The sequence below is a fragment of the Protopterus annectens genome, chromosome 8.part0, assembly GCF_019279795.1.
Source record: "Protopterus annectens isolate FY-2018-M chromosome 8.part0, PAN1.0, whole genome shotgun sequence".
Classification (NCBI taxonomy): Eukaryota; Metazoa; Chordata; order Ceratodontiformes; family Protopteridae; genus Protopterus; species Protopterus annectens.
In genome coordinates, this window is record NC_056741.1 from 528547943 (window position 1) to 528569956 (window position 22014).

At 38.0% G+C, this 22014-nt stretch overlaps 1 protein-coding gene across 1 annotated transcript in view; it reads right to left on the minus strand.

The window, feature by feature from the left end:
- ANXA9 (annexin A9) overlaps positions 1 to 22014 on the minus strand; it is a 504993-nt gene that overhangs the window by 191759 nt on the left and 291220 nt on the right. The window contains exon 4 of the mRNA XM_044080038.1: positions 11092 to 11186. Coding sequence (XP_043935973.1) covers positions 11092 to 11186 — 95 coding nt within the window. The remainder of the gene's footprint in view (positions 1 to 11091; positions 11187 to 22014) is intronic.

Below are 22014 nucleotides of genomic sequence, written 5' to 3' on the forward strand. Positions count from 1 at the left end.
TAATTCCTAAATCCTCCTTAGCTTTACCATTGTAAGCTTAATATCTTCTACGTATAAGCCAGTTTAAAAACTCTGTCTCCCCATCTATAACCCTCCTCTTTTGAGCTTCTTATCTTTATAGCCAGAGGATAAAGATATAGTGTGAATAACTATAGGGAAAGAAGGCACTCCTGCCTCATTAGCTTTCAAAGGTTAATGGGATAAGATATTTGCCCTAAACATTATATCTTCACCTCTGCATCTATGGCAGCTCTCATGAGCAACTGTACAAAGTTATTAGGAAAGCCTGTAACTTTAAACACCAAAAATAAATACAGCTAATCCACCCTGTCAAAGGATTTCTCCACATCCTAAGGAATGTCAGCCACTTTCATGTTATCTCTCTCTCTTTCTCTATCTGCATCTTGGATAATCATTAATATCCTAATTACATTGTCTAGTATTTGTCTTTCTTCTATAAACCCACACTGGTCTAAATCAATTAACTTGGGCATAATTACTGCTGATATTTTGCCAGTATACTCAGAAATACTTTATAATCATGGCTCAAAACAATAATTAGTCAGGCTAAAGAAGGAAATTGGGGATCTTTTACATCTTTTTGCTAATATCAATATCACTTTCTTTTTCCAAGAATCGGGAACTTCTTCTGATCTCAGTACTTCAGTGAATATCTTGAACAATACCTGAATAATCTTACCACCCTGGACACTAGACCTCTACCGGCATGCCCTCCAACCCTGGTGATTTTTACTTTTGTTGTTTGTATATGGCCAAGCCAGGTATGTAAATAAGGTACATAAGTAAAGCTGGCAGTAGAATGCAGAAGTCCAAGAAATCATCAAAAGAAAAAAGGTGCACAGGCAAAAAATTGGAGCTAGAAAAGACAGACACAAAAAAGGAAATTTGTTAGGCTTAAAATGGCCCACAAGGGCAGCTAGCCTAGTACTTACCTATGAACCTTAGAAAAGACAGCCATTTTTTTTACCAAAAGTCAGTACAATAAAGGTAATTTCAAGGCACACTAGCAGCAGCTAGACCAAGGAAAAGCAAATGCACTTTATACTGACAAAAATGGCAGAAAACTTCAATAAATACTTTGAAAATATGGCAGCAGTCTTCAGATGTGATGTAATAGACCTCTACTCCTTCTCTCACCGGGAGCACAATAGTAGAATCAATCTCAAGCTGATTCTTCAAAAGCAGTTCCCAAGCTCTGCATTGATTGGTAGTCTAGTCCTATGTTTTACAGATTTGAAAAGTAAGATGAAAAGAAGGGAATAAAACTCAGAATATTTCAGAGTGCACTAACTGCGTGTGGTGACGGGAAACACAGCTAGCACAGGCTTTAAAAGTCTAAGAGGAATGCCTTCCCAGTTTGATCTTTCAGTGTCCAGTAGAATGAGCAGATGAGATAAGATGGGGAGGAGCTTAAAAAGTTAAATTTAGAGTAGGGGTGGATAACTCAAAAGCAACCAAGTTTAAACTACACAAGAAATGGGAAATGTGTGTGGAAGTAGGAAAACTTCAGGCCTACAGATTCCTACAGATTCCTCAAAACAGGAAATCAAAGCAGTAACTAAACATCAAAAACTGTATGTAGAATATCGATATCTGTGCAGTAACAGAAACCTGGTTCAAGGCTCCCGAGAGCACCCCAGCACTACCAGGTTATACCTCATACCACGCTTTTCGGCCGCAAAACTCGGACCGAACCACAAGAGGAGGGGGAGTATCCATATTCATCAAAGATACCCATACCTCCAGTTTAGTGGCACTGCAAGAAGCATCTGAGACCATCCATGTGCAACTAACAGTGGGCAAAATTGCCTTCCAGTTTGTAGCCTGCTACAGACCACCCTCCCAAACTCAGGAACCCCACTCGGCTTTCCTGAAGACACTAGAGAATATATAGGTCTCTCCAAACATCATTATATTGGGTGACTTCAACTACCCAAACTTAGACTGGGAGCACTACTCAAGCCCCAACACCCTCACCTAACGATTCCTATAATTTATAAACTCAAATGCTATGGAACAACTGGTCACCACTCCCACAAGAGGGGAAAACATATTGGACCTGATTATCAACCAACATGGGTACTCTATGTTCTATACCTGAGGTATACCCTTCTTTAGTAATATCTGACCATAAATTAATCACTATGAATGTCCATATCCCGTCCCCACCCCCAGCAAAGAAAACAACGGTCAAAAACTTCTCGAAAGCAAACTTCACACTTCTCAGAACTGAGATGGAATCCTACAAAGTTCCCGGGCCAGTGGAAATTATGACCCAAACCGCAGAATCCCTTACAAACGCATTCTATGGATACTTACAGGAATGCATAGATCGTGCTATCCCAAACAAAACCAAGACACACTCCTCCAAAGGCAGGAGACCTGTCTGGTGGACCCCAGCCATAAATAGGCTATACAACAGAAGGAGGAAGTTACTACAGGATAGAGCAAAATCCCAAAAAGGGAAGGCAACTCTGATCAGTACTAGCAAGAAACTACAATCCCTCATAAAAGCATCCAAGGCTAGCTTCGAAAGAAAAATTGCACAAGACGCTAAAGACAATCATAAGGCCTTCTTTAGTTATGTCAGGAACTTGGGTGGAAACTCCCAGATATGCTCTGAGTTAGTGGAAAATGACAAAAAATACACTGAACCCACAGACATTGCCAACATCCTGGCAGACAGGTTCAGTGCAAACTTCTCCCCCCCTTCCCCCCCAAATGTGCAAATGACTATCCCAACAAAGTGTAGCCCCCCTGACATCACAGATGCATAGGTGAGAGCTGCCCTCTCCAAAGCAAAAAACACAGCATCTATGGGACCAGTCGGTGTCCCGGGCTGCGTTTTACATGAGCTCCAAGAAGAACTGAACCCTCACTTAAAATCACTGTTCAGTCTCAGCCTTACAACAGGATATGTACCCAAAGAATGGCGTACAGCAACAGTGGTCCCACTCCATAAAGGTGGTGCCACAACGGACTCCGGTAACTATCGCCCTAAAAGCCTAACTAGTTTGGTCTGCAAAGCTATGGAGCATATCATCATGGAACTCATAAACAAAGACATTGGGAACCTCCAAACACTGGATCCTACCCAATTCGGCTATGTTAAGGGCAGATCTTGCCTCTTGAACCTGGTCGACTTCTTTGAAAAAGTCACCAAGGCCATAGATGAAGGGAAGGTAGTCCACACAGCCTACCTTGACCTCGCAAACGCCTTCGACACAATACCCCACTCGGGCATCATAAACAAGCTCACCAGCTTAAATATCAACCCCTATGTCACAAGATGGGTTGCAAACTGGCTTAGGGATAGAACCCACATGGTCAGAATTGCAGGTGCCATGTCAGACTCTAAACCAGTTACAAGTGGCATCCCACAAGGCTCAGTCCTGGGACCTCTCTTGTTCGGTATATATTTCTCTGAGGTACAGGCTAACACAGGAGGACTTTGGCTGACCAAGTTCACAGACGACTGCAAACTGGGGGCCATAATTGACTCACCGACTGACACAAGCATCCTCCAAAATGGTCTCACAGAGACGGATAACTGGTGCCAGAGCCATGGCCTGAAGCTAAATGCCAAAAAGTGCATAGTCATCCCCTTTGGGAAAAACAAAGTGCCCACAAATTACCACATAGGTGGTAATCCATTAAGTACGGAAGAAGTAATTAGGGATCTGGGGACCCAAGTAGATAGTAATCTTTCCTTTGAAAATCACATTGCCAAAGTGGTTAGAAGGACCTTCTATATAGCCCACCTTATCATGAAAGGGTTCACATCAAGATCAATAGAGGTCATTGTGCACCTCTACTCATCACTCATCAGGCCTATAATTGAATACAATGCCCCATTTGGATGTACCTTACCCGACACCTGCAACAACTAGAAAGACCCCAAAAGTACCTCACTAAGAGGATTAAGGGACTCAAGCAGATGCCCTATTCAGTTAGACTAAAGAAACTCCAGCTCTACTCTTGCTTACCGCCTACTCAGAGGCAATCTGTGCCTGATGTATAAAGCCATGTCCAATCCAGAATTAATGGACATGCTCCACCTCAGGAAATCCAAATCCCTTAGAGCTACACACTCCAGTGACTTAAACACAGAAATAAATAGGACATGCTGGAGAGACAGATTCATATCCCAGAGGCTCCCCTCACTCTGGAACAAAATCCCAATCCATGTTAGGCAGAGCCCCTCAATGACCCTCTTCAAGAAGAATCTTGACGATTGGATGGGAGACCGTAGATTTACCCCTGGGATCTCCTCTGTGTCACTGCTAGACAGAGGCACTTTAAACTAACCTTAAATGGGCTATCTTCTGTGACCTACTATACTGGGGCACAGTCATCTAATCTAAAAGGGTGGCAAAAGCCAAACACACTCTGGCTAGGCTTGTAAATGCCCTAGGGCAGATAGCCTAGTATCTGCCTATGAACCTATGAACCTATGAACAGGACACTGCAGAAGGTAGACCTAAATTTCTAAAAACAATAAGTGCAGCATACCTGTCAACTGCCCATAGTTTCACAGAATGTCTAGATTTTTGCCTCAGATGTTTGGTCTGTTCCTCATAAAATTTTGTTTTTCTGGCAAATTATTAGCAAATCATTGAGGACTGAAGTCAGAAAATAATGATGAACATTTGAATTTCAGACTTCAGACCCTTTAGAAAATTCGTGCTAATTCAAAAGCTGTTATTCTATCAACTTTCTAAGTTTGTAAACACAATATTTAAAAATTGTCCCTATTTTAGGGTCTTTATCCCCCTACTACTTATGGCTTTGTGCAGATATTTTGCTGTAAGAGGTTGAGAGTTATGAAGTAAAGACACAAAGAAAGGAAATAAAAATTACTTCCCTTGAATATTTTCTGTTTTTAAAACTACACTTAATGAACCACATAATTGTTGCCCTGATAGCTACTTTAGAGGTCTATTGACAATAAGTCCCATCAAGAATGAGAAAATTATTAGACAGCAATTTTGTTAATGTACATGGTGTATTAATTTTTATATTACCAAACTCACTTTGAGTACCAAGGAAAGCCCTGACAAATTCCACGCTCATGTTCTAGGGAATAAACTCATATAGCGAATGAATGTCAACCATGTCATGTGGACTGTTGATGAGCTGACTTTTCTTTAACTGTGACATCATGTAGTATGTGTACACAAGTAGTATGCAGATAGTCAAGCTAGCTGAGAGAAGTGCAAGGCATGATGTTTATTTTTTAAGATGTTTCACTAAACTGCCCAAAAAGTCAAAGTCACATGATACACTATGTCTTGTAGAGTTAAGACTCATTTAATGATATACTCATATTTTACTAATATACATGACAAATGGCTGATTACAAAATGCCAAATATTATGTAAATGAGTAAATTAATGAAGGCAATTCTTCTGTACCTTTGAAGGCTTTAAGATGATAAAAAGATGAGACAGATAAAGCAAAGATGACCATCTGCAGTGATATAGAAAAATGCCTGTCTAACTGACAACTCACCTGCCAATATCATAAGTCCCAAATCTTATCAGAAAATCCAAATCCTGAAAGCACAAAGCTAAAAGTCTAACAACCATTTATTTGCAAGCTTTGGCAAGCTGTATCCTGAAGAAATTGATTTGTTCAAGATCCTAAGCTAAATATAGTATGGTATTAGCAGTACTGGGAGACACTCCACTACATACATCCATAACAGTGACTACTGCCCCAGGATCTACCATGCAGACTCTCCCAGCCATGTGTTCAAATGTGCTGGAGTAGGTACATACTCACTTCTTGGCTAAGACACCAATCACTTACTGAATGAATGCATCAGTGATCATATATATACTTGAGTAAAGTGCATTATTATCTGTTTGGTCAAATATGAAATTAAACAAGAAATCAGCCCACATGATGTCCAACACATGAGGTGGATTTAGAACCAGAAGTATCACTTACTCTTTTGTTTCCTAAAAGAATTACTTGTGCCTGTAACTATTTATGTCAAAGCAAATCATAAATGCACACTTTCATATATATATATATATATATATATATATATATATATATATATATACATATATGTGTGTGTGTGTGTTTGTATGTGCGAGCACTTTGAACTAACTTCTGTTTTGTTTACTTCTATGCCAAAGTGTAAGAAAATGTTTGCAACAGAATGTACACAAAAACAAGACCGAGTCAGAGGGAAGAGAGGAAGAAAGTGAGAGAAAGAGAAAGAGAGAGAGAGGGAGGGGGCCAGAGACAAAGAGTGTGACAAGAGAGGTATGTCATAGGAATAGTCATATCTTCTTTGTAGATGCAAATAAATCAGGAAATCCAATATAAATTTCTGCCAGACATTTTAGTACTGCTAACAAGGTCAGGAATGTAACTGTTAACCTGAAAACATAGAATTATGCTCCTGTTAGCAGTGGGTTTCAAGTCTCTTTTAGTTGAAATTCAAACAATGATGCCACTGTATCTTAGCACTGTTACTTCCAAGACTCTGAAAGAATAACTAATGAAAACATCTATCCTGCTTTGCACTGATCAGCTACTACTCTTTCTCCATTTTAAAAGGTGCTGTGAATATCATAGTATCCCACTTGGAACTCCATTCAAAATGATGAGCTATAGTTTCTAGTGATTAGCAGTAACATTGTTTTTATCAAATACACATGAAATCAATCTATTAATGCAGTAAACTGTTATTTCAACTGACCTTTCCTGGTGTAAAATGATATTGGGGTATCCATGTCTACAATGTCTTATATTATCCCTATTCATTGCATTTATTGAACTGATTTTATGGGTACTCATTTCCCCTAGGATGATACATGCCTATTTTGACTGACACTGGGCATACCCATCACCAAAGCACTAGTCTCTAGTTAATTAATGGACATGGTGAAGTAGGGGCTAGCTGATACTTGCAATGACAAATATTAGAAAAAAAGTAAAAAACATTAATTTTACAATGTTGTTGCCCACAAAATTTTTACTGATATTGAAATTGTTGGACTCCCTGCTGTGTAACAAATTAAATAAACTGAATGACAATGACAGAACCAAAACCTCCCCATATTAAACATGTAGGCTGGTGTTCATAGTCATTTGCACAAATATAATAGGGGTATCCCTAACATTTACAAAGTGTGTAGAAAAGGTGAGATTTATAGAGGCCATTTACACTAATGCAAAATTCCTTAAGTATAATGAGATGTAAATAAGACATTTGGTAAAGTGGTATATATTAATAAGGTGTTCTTGCAATTCATGGTCCTATATCCACATAATATGCACATCTGCTAATGACAGCGGTGCTTCTCATTTGATATCTGAGTTGCACTTCACAAACTTGTCTGGAGCCATCATTTCAGTAGTTTGTCCAAGTATGCACAAGAACTTCCTTGACATACAAATGAATTATTTCTGCCAGTAACCCCTCCAGTAGTTTATCCAAGTATGCACAAGCACCAAAATAAAACATTTCTCCAAGTGATCCCTTCAGTAGTTTTACCAAGTATGAACAAGCACCAAAATGAAGCATCCCCCCATCAAATACTTCAGTAGTTTGAACAACTATATATAAGCACCAAAATGAAACATTTCTCCAAGTGATCCCTTCAATAGTTTCACCAAGTATGCATAAGCACCAGAATGAAAACACAAAATAAAACATTTCCCCCAACAATCCCTTCAGTAATTTGCCCAAGTATGCACACACACATCCCTGACACCAAAGGAAAAATTTCCCCCAATGATCCCTTCTGTAGTCTGCCGATGTATGTACAAGCACATCCCTGACACCAAAAGAAACATTTCCCCCAGTGATCTTTTCTGCAGTGTGCCCATGTATGTACAAGCAAGGTCCTGACACAAAATGAAACATTGCCCCCATGATGCAGTCAGTAATCTACTAATGAGTATACAAGCACATCCATAACACCAAAATGAAACATTTCCCCAACCAATCGTTTCAGCAATATGTCCACATATGCACAAGCCCCAAAATGAAACATTCCCTCACAATCCCTTCAGCAATATGTGGCACCAAAATGAGAAATTTCCTCCACCAATTCCTTCAGTAGTATGTCCAGGTATACACAAGCACCAAAATGAAACATTTCCCCAAGTTATTCCTTCAGTACTATATCCAAATATGCGCATGCACCAAAATGAAGCATTTCCGCAAGTGATCCTTTCAGTAGTATGTCCAAGTATGCTCAAGCACCAAAAACAATAATTTCCCCCAAGCAAACCCTTCAGTACTATGTCCAAGTAAACACAAGCAGCAAAATGAAGCATTTCCCCCAATGATCTCTTCATTGTTTTGCCATATATCCACAAGCATGTCCCTGATATCAAATGCACCTTTTCCCCAGCAATCCTTTTTAAAGTCTGCCTCTGTATGCACAAGCATGTCCTTGACATGAAATGAAACACTTCCCCCAACAATCCCTTCTGTAGTCTGCCCAAGCAGGCACAAGCATGCCCCTAACACCAAATAAAACATTTGCCCTAGTGGTCCATTCAGTAGTCTGCTCATGTATACACAAGTACATCCATGACACCGAATGAAGCATTTCCCCCTTAATCACTTCAGTAGTTTGCCCAAATATACACAAGTATGAAACATTTCCCCAAGCGATACCTTCAGCAGTATGTCCAATTATGAATAAGCACCTAAATGAAACATTTCTCCACCAATCCCTTCAGTAGTATGTCCAAGTATGCATAAACACCAAAATAAAACATTTCCCCAAGCAATCTCTTTAGTACTATGTCAAAGTATGCACACACACACCAAATTAAAACATTTTCCCAAGAGATCTCTTCAGTACTGTGTCCAAGTATGTACAAGCACCAAAATGAAACAGTTCCCTCATTGATCCCTTCAGTAATCTGCCAATGTATCCACAAGCATGTCCTGGACCCCAAATTAAACATTTCCCCCAGTGATCACTTCTGTAGTCTGCCCGTGTATGCACAACACATCCATGACACAAAATGAAACACTTCCTCCCAATGATCACATCTGTAGTCTGTCCAAGTATACATAAGTATGTCCCTGCCACCAAATAAAACATTTCCCTTCCAATGATCCCTTCAGTAGTCTACCCATATATACACAAGCAAGTCCCTAACACCAAAATGAAACAATTCCCACACTGATCCCTTCAGTACTATACCCAGGTATGTACAAGCACCAAAATGAGAAACTTCTCCCACAGATCTCTTCTTCAGTATATCCATGTATGAACAAGCACCAAAATGAAACATTTACTCAAATGATCTCTTCAGTACTATGTCCAAGTATGCACACACACCAAAATGAAGCATTTCCCCAAGTGATCCTTTCATTACTATATCTAAGTATGCACAAGCACCAAAATGAAACATTTCCCTCATTAATCCCTTCAGTAGTCTACCAATGTATGCACAAGCATGTCCTGGACCCCAAATGAATCATTTTTCCCAGTCAACACTTTTGTAGTCTGCCATGTAAGCACAACATGTCCATGACCCAAAATGAATCATTTCCCCCAGCAATCTCTTCAGTAGTTTCGTCTGTATTCTGCCCATGTATGCAGAAGCAAGTCCCTTATACAAAATGAATAATTTCCCCCAACAATCTCTTCAGTAATTTCACCAAGTATGCACAAGCAACAAAATGAACCATTTCCCCAAGTGATCCCCTTCAGTAGTTTCACCAAGTATGCATAAGTACCAAAATAAAGCATTTCCCCTACAATTTCTACAGTAGTTTCCCCAAGTACGCACAAGTATGAAATATTTCCCCAGGTGCTCCCTTCACCAGTATGCCCAAGTATGCATAAGCAGAAAATGAAACATTTCACCCAATGATCCCTTTAGTATTCTGCCATGTATGCACAAGCATGTCCTTGACACCAAATGAAACATTTCCCTCAACAACTCTTCAGTACTCTACCCATGTATGCACAAGGATATCCCTGCCACTAAATAAAACATTTCCTCCCAACGCTCCCTTCAGTAGTCTGCCCATATCTACACAAGCACATCCTTAATGCCAAAATGAAAGACTTCCTCCAGTGATCCTTTCAGTAATCTCATCAAGTATGCGCAAGCATCAAAATGAAGCATTTCCTCCCATGATCCCTTCAGTAGTTTGACCAAGTATGCACAAGCACCAAAATTAAACATTTTCCCAAGCAACCCCTTCAGTTGTTTGTCCATGTATCTACAAGCATTTCACTGACTCCAAAATTAAACATTTCAGATGCAATAAAATATTTCTTTAAGTAAACTCAATAATTGTACCTCCTTTTAAATTGTATGGTAGTACATATTCCTTTTTTTCACTTCCCTTTTCAACTCCATATTCTCAGGTTAAATTACTGCGTACTGTCATAAGCTCAGGGTCATTTACACATTTAGTATGCAAATTTCAGATTCATCTCTATGAATCCTACTGATATGCATACGTGTAACGCCTCTTATATTAACTGTCCCCCTACCTGTTATGCCTTAAGCATATTAGGCTTTTGTGATAGGGAGGCATGTTTATAAAAAGGCCTTCTGCATTTTTCATAGTCATCCTGAAAGACAATGATTTACAGAATGACATAGCACTGCTCTTCGTGGATTACAACTACGGAAATGTGAAGCCCCAGACTATGAATACCAGCCTTAGAAAACTGTTCATCTTTCACTGTCCTCATGTCTCACACTGGCTAGGTATGTCCATGCTTCCAGATGCAGTGACAGGTGCTGTAAATTTGTATAACAGACTATAGTGCAGCTTAGAACAAAGAACAGAGGAACAATACTTTATCATAAATAAGGGTGGGATATTCAAACATCCGAACACAAGAAAGACTGCTGGGATAAAACATAACAAAGGAGTATTCGGTATTCTTGTCTGTCGCTAAAACACAAACATATAATAATGATGTTGAAAGAATAAGAATTAGGAGCCAACTGTTGTATAAATACCCTTCTAATATACAAACAAGCTCATAGACTACAGATTTTATCTTTGATGTACTGAAGCAGCCCAGTCATAACAGGAAGTGATGTACTGAATTCTCCTACCTGGTTTGTGAAGCTCCTGAAGGTCTTGAGAATCTGCTGCCTTTGTTCATTGCTCCTATTCGTCAGAATATCCACGATTCTGATTTCATCTATGTCTAGTTTGGAAACAAAACAAATGAAAACACCTTTTACGCTTTTGCTATCTTGGCAGTGGGGTGTTCTTAACTACTAACAGCAAGAATGCTTGCAGCAATCCAATTCATACCAATAAGCATTTTAAGGCAAACAGATTTATCATTACTGCGTATCCAGATGTGAGTTTTATGTAGTATATGCCATTAGAACTGTGATGTCTTGTACAGCACCAGCAGTAAGATAATATGCATGACAATAGACATTACATATAGTATACACTACCAGGATTGCAATATACTATATGGCCCCTGAAGTGAGATATTAAATATGGTGCCAGAAGTGGCATAGAGTACATAGTACAAGGAGTGAGATACAGTGCAAGATACTAGAAATGGGGTTCAGTATATACTGCCATGCATGGTAACAGACATGAGACATGCCAGAGGGTACCAAGAGTGGGGCATAGTGTACAGAACTGGAAAAACATTACAGCATAAGGTGTCAGGTGTTGGATACATGTATGGTGTCAAAAATCATATATGCTGCATAGTGCCAGGACTGAGTCATACTTTTTAGCTCTCTTTTTTTCTCCACTTCTGTCATTCTGACAGCTATCCCAGTGCCCCACTTTCTTCACTGGGTATACCGGCATCCCAATTACCCCAGATCACTGACCAAACTTAAGCCAAAGCCATTGAGATCTTAAAGGCATCATGGGGGGTGGGGTTGTGCTGCCCTTCTTCAAGCCAGGAGGTTTCTTTCTCTGCAGTTTCTGTGGTGAAGTCTGGGGCATTATTGCAATTGGAATATGTGACATTTTGACCTGCAATGCCCCTACCCTGTTCCCCTTTATAGACATACCCCAGGCAATGATGTCCCCAGTCACCATCACAAATCACTGTCAGAGATTCCCATGGGACTGCACCCCCCCCCCCCCGGGATGGTAACGCTCAACTCTCCCTGCCCCTCCATCAGGAGCTCCAGCTACTAATCAAAGCCTGGTCAGCTGGGCTGTGGTCAAGGTTTTATCCCTCTACGCCACTGGAATGACACTGGGATGTAATGTTTGATAAGGCTAAACTCCACCTGGAATTACAAAGCTTGTAAAAAAGAGAATGTCTGAGGTAATGGTATCATAGAAAAATTGTTTGCCAGTTAATAAAGTGATAAACTGGGTTCAAAGTTTCATTTTGTTATGAAGGATGCAGTTAACAGTACATTCAGAAAATAAATAGAAATCAACCACACATGAAGAAAAGTGTCTTCATGCAGTCTTTTCTCATGAACTATATACAGCTGTGTATTGAAATCTAATATGCAGCAAGTCTGCTACTTTCCTCTTGGCTTTTGGTATGGCAACCAGACCTATTAAACAGTTGCCAATGAGTTTTTTCACTCCCTAGACCATTTTTTGAATAATTAAACCTTGTTCACTATGTAACACTGTGCAGTGTATAAAGTAGTGTTGCTATACATTGAATTCTAAACATTTTCAGATGATGCCATAGTACAAAATGGTCTTAGAATAGCTTCTTCTGTCTAGTAAGCTTCTTTGCATGTAGTTGCATTACATACTTGTTTAACATATATGCACCGTTTCCTGTCAGAATTTCTGAAAGAAGTTATTAAAACTTGAATAAGTATAACTGTATCGTCAGTGTATGTAGTAGTTTCAATTAAAGTATCTGTGCTACAGCATATTTTTTATAAAAGAATTCTCAGGCAAGTGTAGATAACTGAACTTCAAAATATAGAGCTTTTAAGAATGTTTGCCAAAATGTTGATAGTCATGTAAGAAAATCTGTGTAGAAAACAAAAGAGAAAAATGCCCTTTAGCTTTTGGCAACATTGATTTACATTGTCTTGATAGAATGACATCCTACACATCAGTAGTGTATTTGGCAAGGGAAACTCAGGACTATTTCATACAATTCTGAAATCATGACTGCTTTGTCCATACTATTAAGTAATTCAGAAGCATCAAACTGAACAAACAAACAAACAAACAAATAAGCAAATAAATAAAACAGTTGCAAATGTTAAAGATCTAAAGGCATATTTAATTCTAATACAAAATGTAATCAAGTCTTTGACAAAAAAACTGTTACATTTATAATGACCTATGGAGAATTGTATATGCAGGAACTGAGCAGGAAGATCCTGAACATTAAGATAAGAAATATCCGGCCACTGTGCAAACAATTCTGTGCTTTATTCAAACAAAACAATACTTCGTCGTTATTCAGACAAAACAATGTTTCATGCAACTGCCCAACTTATGCAACAATATTAATGGTCTTTTTTTTTTTTTTTGCATCAGATATTTTACTGTTTGTATGATAAAACTGAAACTGCAATAAATGAATGCTATAAAAACTCTAGAATGGATAACTCATAGATGGAATAATAACAAAAAAAATAGCTCCCTAGTTAAATGCAATACAATTTACTATTATACTAAGTGAAGACTATCCTTTTGATAGCCACTGCATATTCTTAAACTTGAATATGCACACTTATCTCATGGCAGAAGAAGCATTCGGAGGTTATGCCATGAAAGCAAATGCTGTTGTCTATTCAGTTATCTACTTTGACTGCTATAAGGAAAAATATATATGAGTTCTATAATGTGACATGGGGCAATACCCTTTGTATAAATACAGACATGATAACTGCTACATAGAGTAAAATTAAAAACTCAAGTTCTACAGGACCAAGCAATGTAACTGGTAGTTTCCCAAATGGAGTAAAAGAAAACCTAATCAGTCCTCTGTCATTCATGTTAAAATGTTAGTGTGTAAACAAATTCTTGGCCTATGGCATAATACAGCTTATTTAAAAAGAAAAAAAATTACCTACTTCTGGAGCAGTACGAGTTTGAGAGATATAGCCTTTAAATCTTGAGGGACTCTTTGATGGCATAATTTTTGTTGTATTTTAAACTTTCTTTTACTGCAATTTTGTTTCTTGAAGACTTAAAAGTTGTTGGCTAGTGTCTTTGAATCCTCACAAATTTCAACTCCTATCTCCTAGCTAAATTAGAATCAACCTACAACAAGGTAGCTAGATTTGCAGCACAGCAGATGTACAAATCTCATCACTGTCTCTCATTAAAACACTAAAACTGGCTAGAATTACTCCAGCAGCGTCTCCTCTCTCAGCTCCAGATTATTCACTCCATTCTATATCACCCTTCCTACTGCCGTAGCTTATAACCCCTTATCTCTCAGTATTCTCCCACTAGATCTCTATGTAGCTCTGACCAAGACCTTCTATAGATCTATAAACCCAAGACCAAAATTTGACGCAACCTCTATAGCTACCATCCTGCCATTTCTTGGAACATGGCGCCATTAGAAATTAGGTCCCTCAATCAACTTAAACAATTCAAAGACGCTACCAATGAATACTTAAAAAGTCGATGGTCCTGCCACTGCACTCACCCTTCATGATCTTCCCCACTATCCTAAAGACATTACTCTATCTGCCCACTATTTTTGTTTCTTTGACTTCAACTTCTATTTCTTATCTCTTAGCTCTTCCTAGCCTTCTTAAACTCTCTAGTGCCTGATGTTTTTAACCATGAACAGTAACCTCCTTAGATTATTATTCAAATTATGCATCTCTCATTTCTCTCCCTCAGTCATGATGCATGGTAACAGCAACTGATACTATGAATCTTTCTGTTTTGCTCTACTGTTAAAATTGTACTGACATTGTTATATTGCTTCCTTGTAAACCTTTATTGTAAAACTTTTGAAGCCTTTCTGTTTATTGTCTATGTCAACTTTTACTGTAATGTTTGTGTAGCTTTTCTACCTGGGCCTCCACTGAAAAAAAGGCTATTCAGCTCAGTCGGACAATCCCAGTCAACAAATGTAAAATAAATAAATAAATAATAATTGATTGAATAGGAGTTAGCTCTATCTAACTTGTGGGAGGAGATGAGAAGTATTTTTCTTATTTAAGGTATTCACCTACATTTCTCTTGAGCTACAAGTGCTCTGAGTTTAAAACTGCTACTTGACTGCATTGATTTTTGGATTTTTTCCCCACCCACCTGCCCAACTCTTGTTATGTTTTTAAAGTTGGTGTCTTTTTAGCTGCCTGCCCCTACTGTCAAAGCTGGCAAGCCCCTCTTAGTGCTATTTCGACTGAACACTGATAGCTCAAACTGATACGGCACTCCCATTAGACTCTTAAGCTGCAGTTATTTCTGTTTCATATAATCCCATTTCAACTAGTTCCCACTGCAATTTTCAGAGTGTTAATCTGAATCATGTATTATTCATTTCTGCAATGTTCCTTGTTTTAACCAAAAGTCAACTGCTTGGATTTTAACTTGGTTTTGTACCTTAGTCTTGTATTACCACTCACAACAATGGGAGAATTGTGAGTTGCTACAGGATATGAGTCTCATTTATTTCATTTCTACTGCTATTTCTACTGCTTTTTACTGTTTATATTTTGCTTGGTCTGGGGTCCTTAGTCTTGTAGTATAACTCACAACAGTGAGAGAATTGTGAATTGCTGCAGGATCTGAGATTCATTGCTTACAATTCTACTGCATTTTTTACTTGGCCTGGGTCTTTAATATTGTAGTATCACTCACAATAGTGAGGGCATTGTGAATTGCTACAGGATTTAACCCTGATTTATTACATTTCTACTGCATTTTTTTCTGTTTGCATTTTAGTTTGAGAACCTTAGTCTTGTAGTATCACTCACAATAGTGAGACAATTGTGAATTCCTGTAGGATCTTAGTTATATATATATATATATATATATATATATATATATATATATATATATACTTATACTGCATTTTTACTGTTTACTGATTGGATTTCTCTCTAACTCATCTCCTATAACCTGTGCTGAGCTGTGCAACAGTGGTTTGCAGTACCCTTTACACAAACAGGCACTTAGAGTTGTAAGTTTCAATATAAAACTTACTATTTTCTCAAGTATCTAGCTCAGTGCAGAGCAGCTAGTCTGCCCACTGAGAAGCATTACCCAACAGTGTTGTTTTTAGATCAATCCCAGACCCTCCCCCTAGCCCAACAACTCCAAACCCTGAATGAGTTAACTACCCCTCATAGATCACAAAAAAAAGAACTCACAGCCATGGATGTGCATTTTCCTGCTGCCTGGTGGAAATATAGATCTTGGGACAATGTAGCAACTGTCTCATGTTTACTGGCAGCCATCTTATTCTTAAGCAGACTGACACAGTATGCAAGAGATGTAATTACACTATGTCTCTGGAGGCAAAGCTCTTGCATACAGACACTGACATCTCCAAACAGGTTGTTAGTAACACACAGACACTACACCTGCTATAGATCAGACACATAAAGTCACATGTGCTGAGGCTCTTAAATACAATCTAACCAAACCTCAAAGGCCTCCCATACATTACCCTCAGCAACTTCCCAAACACTCTACAAATACAACACTCCCCAAGATACATACAACCACATCTCACAATGTTTCATCCCCTAAGCCCTTAAGGGAAACTGCCACACAACCCAATATGTTGCTCATCGGACACTATATTGTGAGACACAGTGAATCCTCCCTCACCAGGCTGAGCAAAGAGACAGTCACAGTAAGCTACCCATCAGGGGCAAGTATCCACCAGATCACACATGTACTTAGGACATTAAATTGCAAGTAACAGTGTGACTCTGTCATAGTCCACATGGGTGTTAATGACCTAAGACGTACCTCCCTGACTACATGAAGAGAAACATGATAGAGCTTTCAAATTACGTGTCCCAGACAGATATGAGCCTAGCACTGAACAGCATTATATCTTCTCCAAACATGATGCTACAATATAAACAGAAAATGATTGACTTTAATAATTGTCTTAGTTAGTTGTGTCATTCTAAGGTAGTCCAACATTTGTCAGCTTGGGAGGACATAGGTTCAGAGGTGACTACTAGGTTAATGGCACACGAGCCTTTTCAAGCCTAGCCAATAATACCCAGGATATGACAATCTTATATCTTAATTTCCCAGATATGGGATGGGTTAGTATCAGGGTAGTGAGACTTTGGTTGATGGAGCCCTGAGTCATTTTACAGACTGTCTCTGTCCATAAAGGACATGGGCAGTACCCCAGGAGTGAATCTATGTTTTCACATCCATTTATCCAAATTCCTTTTGAAGAGAGTGAGGGATGGGCATTGTTTTATGAAGATAGGAAGTTTATTCCATAGACAAGGTAGCCTTTGGGATATGAATCTGTCTTTCCAGGACGTTCTGTTAGAGTCATAAATAAGGTTCAGATTCATGGAAAGCGTAACTCACATTTTCATCAAGCCTGGCTCAGAGAATGCCTTGTAGGTCAGGCATGCATCACCTCTCAATAAACAATATGAGACGGAGTAAATGGATAGGGCCTTTAGATGGTCTGTATAAGACAAGTGTCTTATGCTTTGTATTTTTTTTAGTGAAAAACCTCTGGGTAGAATCCAATCGGTATAAATGCCTGGTTAGGTACATGCAGAAGGGAGCATTGTTCTTGATTATGGGCCTGATGAGGGCCAAGTACAATGGCACTATGATATCCTTTTATCTTGATGCCATGCCTTTACTTATAGGCTGAGCCACATAGAAGGATTTCCTCACTACTGTGGCTACCTGGTGGTCAAAGTTTAGGTTGCTATCTATCTATGTTTCTAGGCCCTTCACCACTGGGTCTACTTTTAGGGGTGTGCTATCAATATTATAATTTACAGGGATATCTAATTTACCGAAATGTATGATTATGCATTTTTTAGCATTTAGTCTCAGACCATGGTTTTGGCACCAGTCGTTTGTCATTTTTAGGCCTGTTTGTAGGATGTCAACATTGTTTGGGGATTCAGTGATTGCTCCCAGCTTACAGTCATTGGTGAATTGGTGATCCAGAGGCCCACAACATTGGCCTTTTCTTTAGAGAAGTACATACCAAACAGGAGAGGTCCCAACAATGGGCCCTGTGGGACACTGCTAGGAACAGACCTCTTATTGGAAGTGGATTCATCTATACAGACAAACAGAAGAAGAAGAAGATAACGCCAACACCACAATGTAAATAAAATCCAGTAAAACTTTATTATTCAAACAAAGCTGCTAGTACTTATACTTTCACCATAAGGCTTCTTCAGGCAAGTGAATACAAAGGTTACAACCATTTCATTTAAGTCATTGATCAAAATCATGTGACAAAACTAATACAACATTAAAGACACACTACAATTTATTGCTTATCTCTTTTAAAGCTGGTTTCAAACTAAAACTTTCATTCAAACCTGGAAAGTGATATGCTTTAAACCTTAATATCCATTTATTTTCCTGCAGTTCAGTATAATTAATCAAATCACGCTCCCAACTGCTTAATAAATATTTTGTAATATACAAAAATTAAAAGTGTGTGAGACATCTGTTTGTTTAACATTCCAATAAAGTGCATTAGTGTCTAGATCTCTTTTAATTTCTGATAGATGTTCACAGATTCTAGCTTTAAGTCTTCTATTACATTTTCCTATGTAAAACACATTGCACTGTGTACACATGGCCATATAAATTATATTCATTATATTACAACAACCATGACTCTTAAAATAAAAATTATGTTGTTTAATAGGATGTATAATTTGATTTCCAGTATATATATATATATATATATATATATATATATATATATATATATATATATATATATATATATTTACAGAAGCTACAGTTAAAACATTTTTGAGTGCCATATTTATATATTCTAGCACTAACTAGATGTTTCTTTTGTTCCTTATAGCATAGTTGTTGCTTTAGGTTAGACTGATTTCTATAACCAAAGGACAGGTGTTGCTGTGATACACTTTTAAAGATTGGTATATGAGTCATCATATGCCAATGTTTTCTGATAATGCCTTGTATTTTCCTAGTATTGGTATCATAAGGTAGAATACATCTAGGTGTTATGTTGTTACTATTACTACATTTATATTTATTTTTATTTGTACCATAGTATTCCTTGTAAGACTCTGAAAAAATTGGGAAAATAGTTTTGTCCAACTGATCTTCCATTTCAACAGTCAATGTTGCCACCATATCATTATTGTAGCCTCGTTCTATAAAATACTTAGTCATAGTATCTAATTGCTGTGCCATTTGATTAGAGTCAGTATTTAGGTGTGCAACACGTTTAAATTGATTTCTTACTCTATTGTTAAAACTATGTGGGGGGGGGGGGTGCATGCTATTCTTATGTAAATAGCTATTTTTCTTTACCGGTTTCTTATATAAAGAAGGCTTATGGTACCATCTAATTTCTTAAAAAGTTCTATATCTAAAAATTCTATTTTACTATGATTAATATTATATTAAAACTGCCACACAACCCAATATGTTGCTCATCGGACACTATATTGTGAGACACAGTGAATCCTCCCTCACCAGGCTGAGCAAAGAGACAGTCACAGTAAGTTACCCATCAGGGGCAAGTATCCACCAGATCACACATGCACTTAGGACATTAAATTGCAAGTAACAGTGTGACTCTGTCATAGTCCACATGGGTGTTAATGACCTAAGACGTACCTCCCTGACTACATGAAGAGAAACATGATAGAGCTTTCAAATTACGTGTCCCAGACAGATATGAGCCTAGCACTGAACAGCATTATATCTTCTCCAAACATGATGCTACAATATAAACAGAAAATGATTGACTTTAATAATTGGCTTAGTTAGTTGTGTCATTCTAAGGTAGTCCAACATTTGTCAGCTTGGGAGGACATAGGTTCAGAGGTGACTACTAGGTTAATGGCACAAGAGCCTTTTCAAGCCTAGCCAATAATACCCAGGATATGACAATCTTATATCTTAATTTCCCAGATATGGGATGGGTTAGTATCAGGGTAGTGAGACTTTGGTTGATGGAGCCCTGAGTCATTTTACAGACTGTCTCTGTCCATAAAGGACATGGGCAGTACCCCAGGAGTGAATCTATGTTTTCACATCCATTTATCCAAATTCCTTTTGAAGAGAGTGAGGGATGGGCATTGTTTTATGAAGATAGGAAGTTTATTCCATAGACAAGGTAGCCTTTGGGATATGAATCTGTCTTTCCAGGACGTTCTGTTAGAGTCATAAATAAGGTTCAGATTCATGGAAAGCGTAACTCACATTTTCATCAAGCCTGGCTCAGAGAATGCCTTGTAGGTCAGGCATGCATCACCTCTCAATAAACAATATGAGACGGAGTAAATGGATAGGGCCTTTAGATGGTCTGTATAAGACAAGTGTCTTATGCTTTGTATTTTTTTTTTTTAGTGAAAAACCTCTGGGTAGAATCCAATCGGTATAAATGCCTGGTTAGGTACATGCAGAAGGGAGCATTGTTCTTGATTATGGGCCTGATGAGGGCCAAGTACAATGGCACTATGATATCCTTTTATCTTGATGCCATGCCTTTACTTATAGGCTGAGCCACATAGAAGGATTTCCTCACTACTGTGGCTACCTGGTGGTCAAAGTTTAGGTTGCTATCTATCTATGTTTCTAGGCCCTTCACCACTGGGTCTACTTTTAGGGGTGTGCTATCAATATTATAATTTACAGGGATATCTAATTTACCGAAATGTATGATTATGCATTTTTTAGCATTTAGTCTCAGACCATGGTTTTGGCACCAGTCGTTTGTCATTTTAGGCCTGTTTGTAGGATGTCAACATTGTTTGGGGATTCAGTGATTGCTCCCAGCTTACAGTCATTGGTGAATTGGTGATCCAGAGGCCCACAACATTGGCCTTTTCTTTAGAGAAGTACATACCAAACAGGAGAGGTCCCAACAATGGGCCCTGTGGGACACTGCTAGGAACAGACCTCTTATTGGAAGTGGATTCATCTATACAGACAAACAGAAGAAGAAGAAGATAACGCCAACACCACAATGTAAATAAAATCCAGTAAAACTTTATTATTCAAACAAAGCTGCTAGTACTTATACTTTCACCATAAGGCTTCTTCAGGCAAGTGAATACAAAGGTTACAACCATTTCATTTAAGTCATTGATCAAAATCATGTGACAAAACTAATACAACATTAAAGACACACTACAATTTATTGCTTATCTCTTTTAAAGCTGGTTTCAAACTAAAACTTTCATTCAAACCTGGAAAGTGATATGCTTTAAACCTTAATATCCATTTATTTTCCTGCAGTTCAGTATAATTAATCAAATCACCCCCCCAACTGCTTAATAAATATTTTGTAATATACAAAAATTAAAAGTGTGTGAGACATCTGTTTGTTTAACATTCCAATAAAGTGCATTAGTGTCTAGATCTCTTTTAATTTCTGATAGATGTTCACAGATTCTAGCTTTAAGTCTTCTATTACATTTTCCTATGTAAAACACATTGCACTGTGTACACATGGCCATATAAATTATATTCATTATATTACAACAACCATGACTCTTAAAATAAAAATTATGTTGTTTAATAGGATGTATAATTTGATTTCCAGTATATATATATATATATATATATATATATATATATATATATATATATTTACAGAAGCTACAGTTAAAACATTTTTGAGTGCCATATTTATATATTCTAGCACTAACTAGATGTTTCTTTTGTTCCTTATAGCATAGTTGTTGCTTTAGGTTAGACTGATTTCTATAACCAAAGGACAGGTGTTGCTGTGATACACTTTTAAAGATTGGTATATGAGTCATCATATGCCAATGTTTTCTGATAATGCCTTGTATTTTCCTAGTATTGGTATCATAAGGTAGAATACATCTAGGTGTTATGTTGTTACTATTACTACATTTATA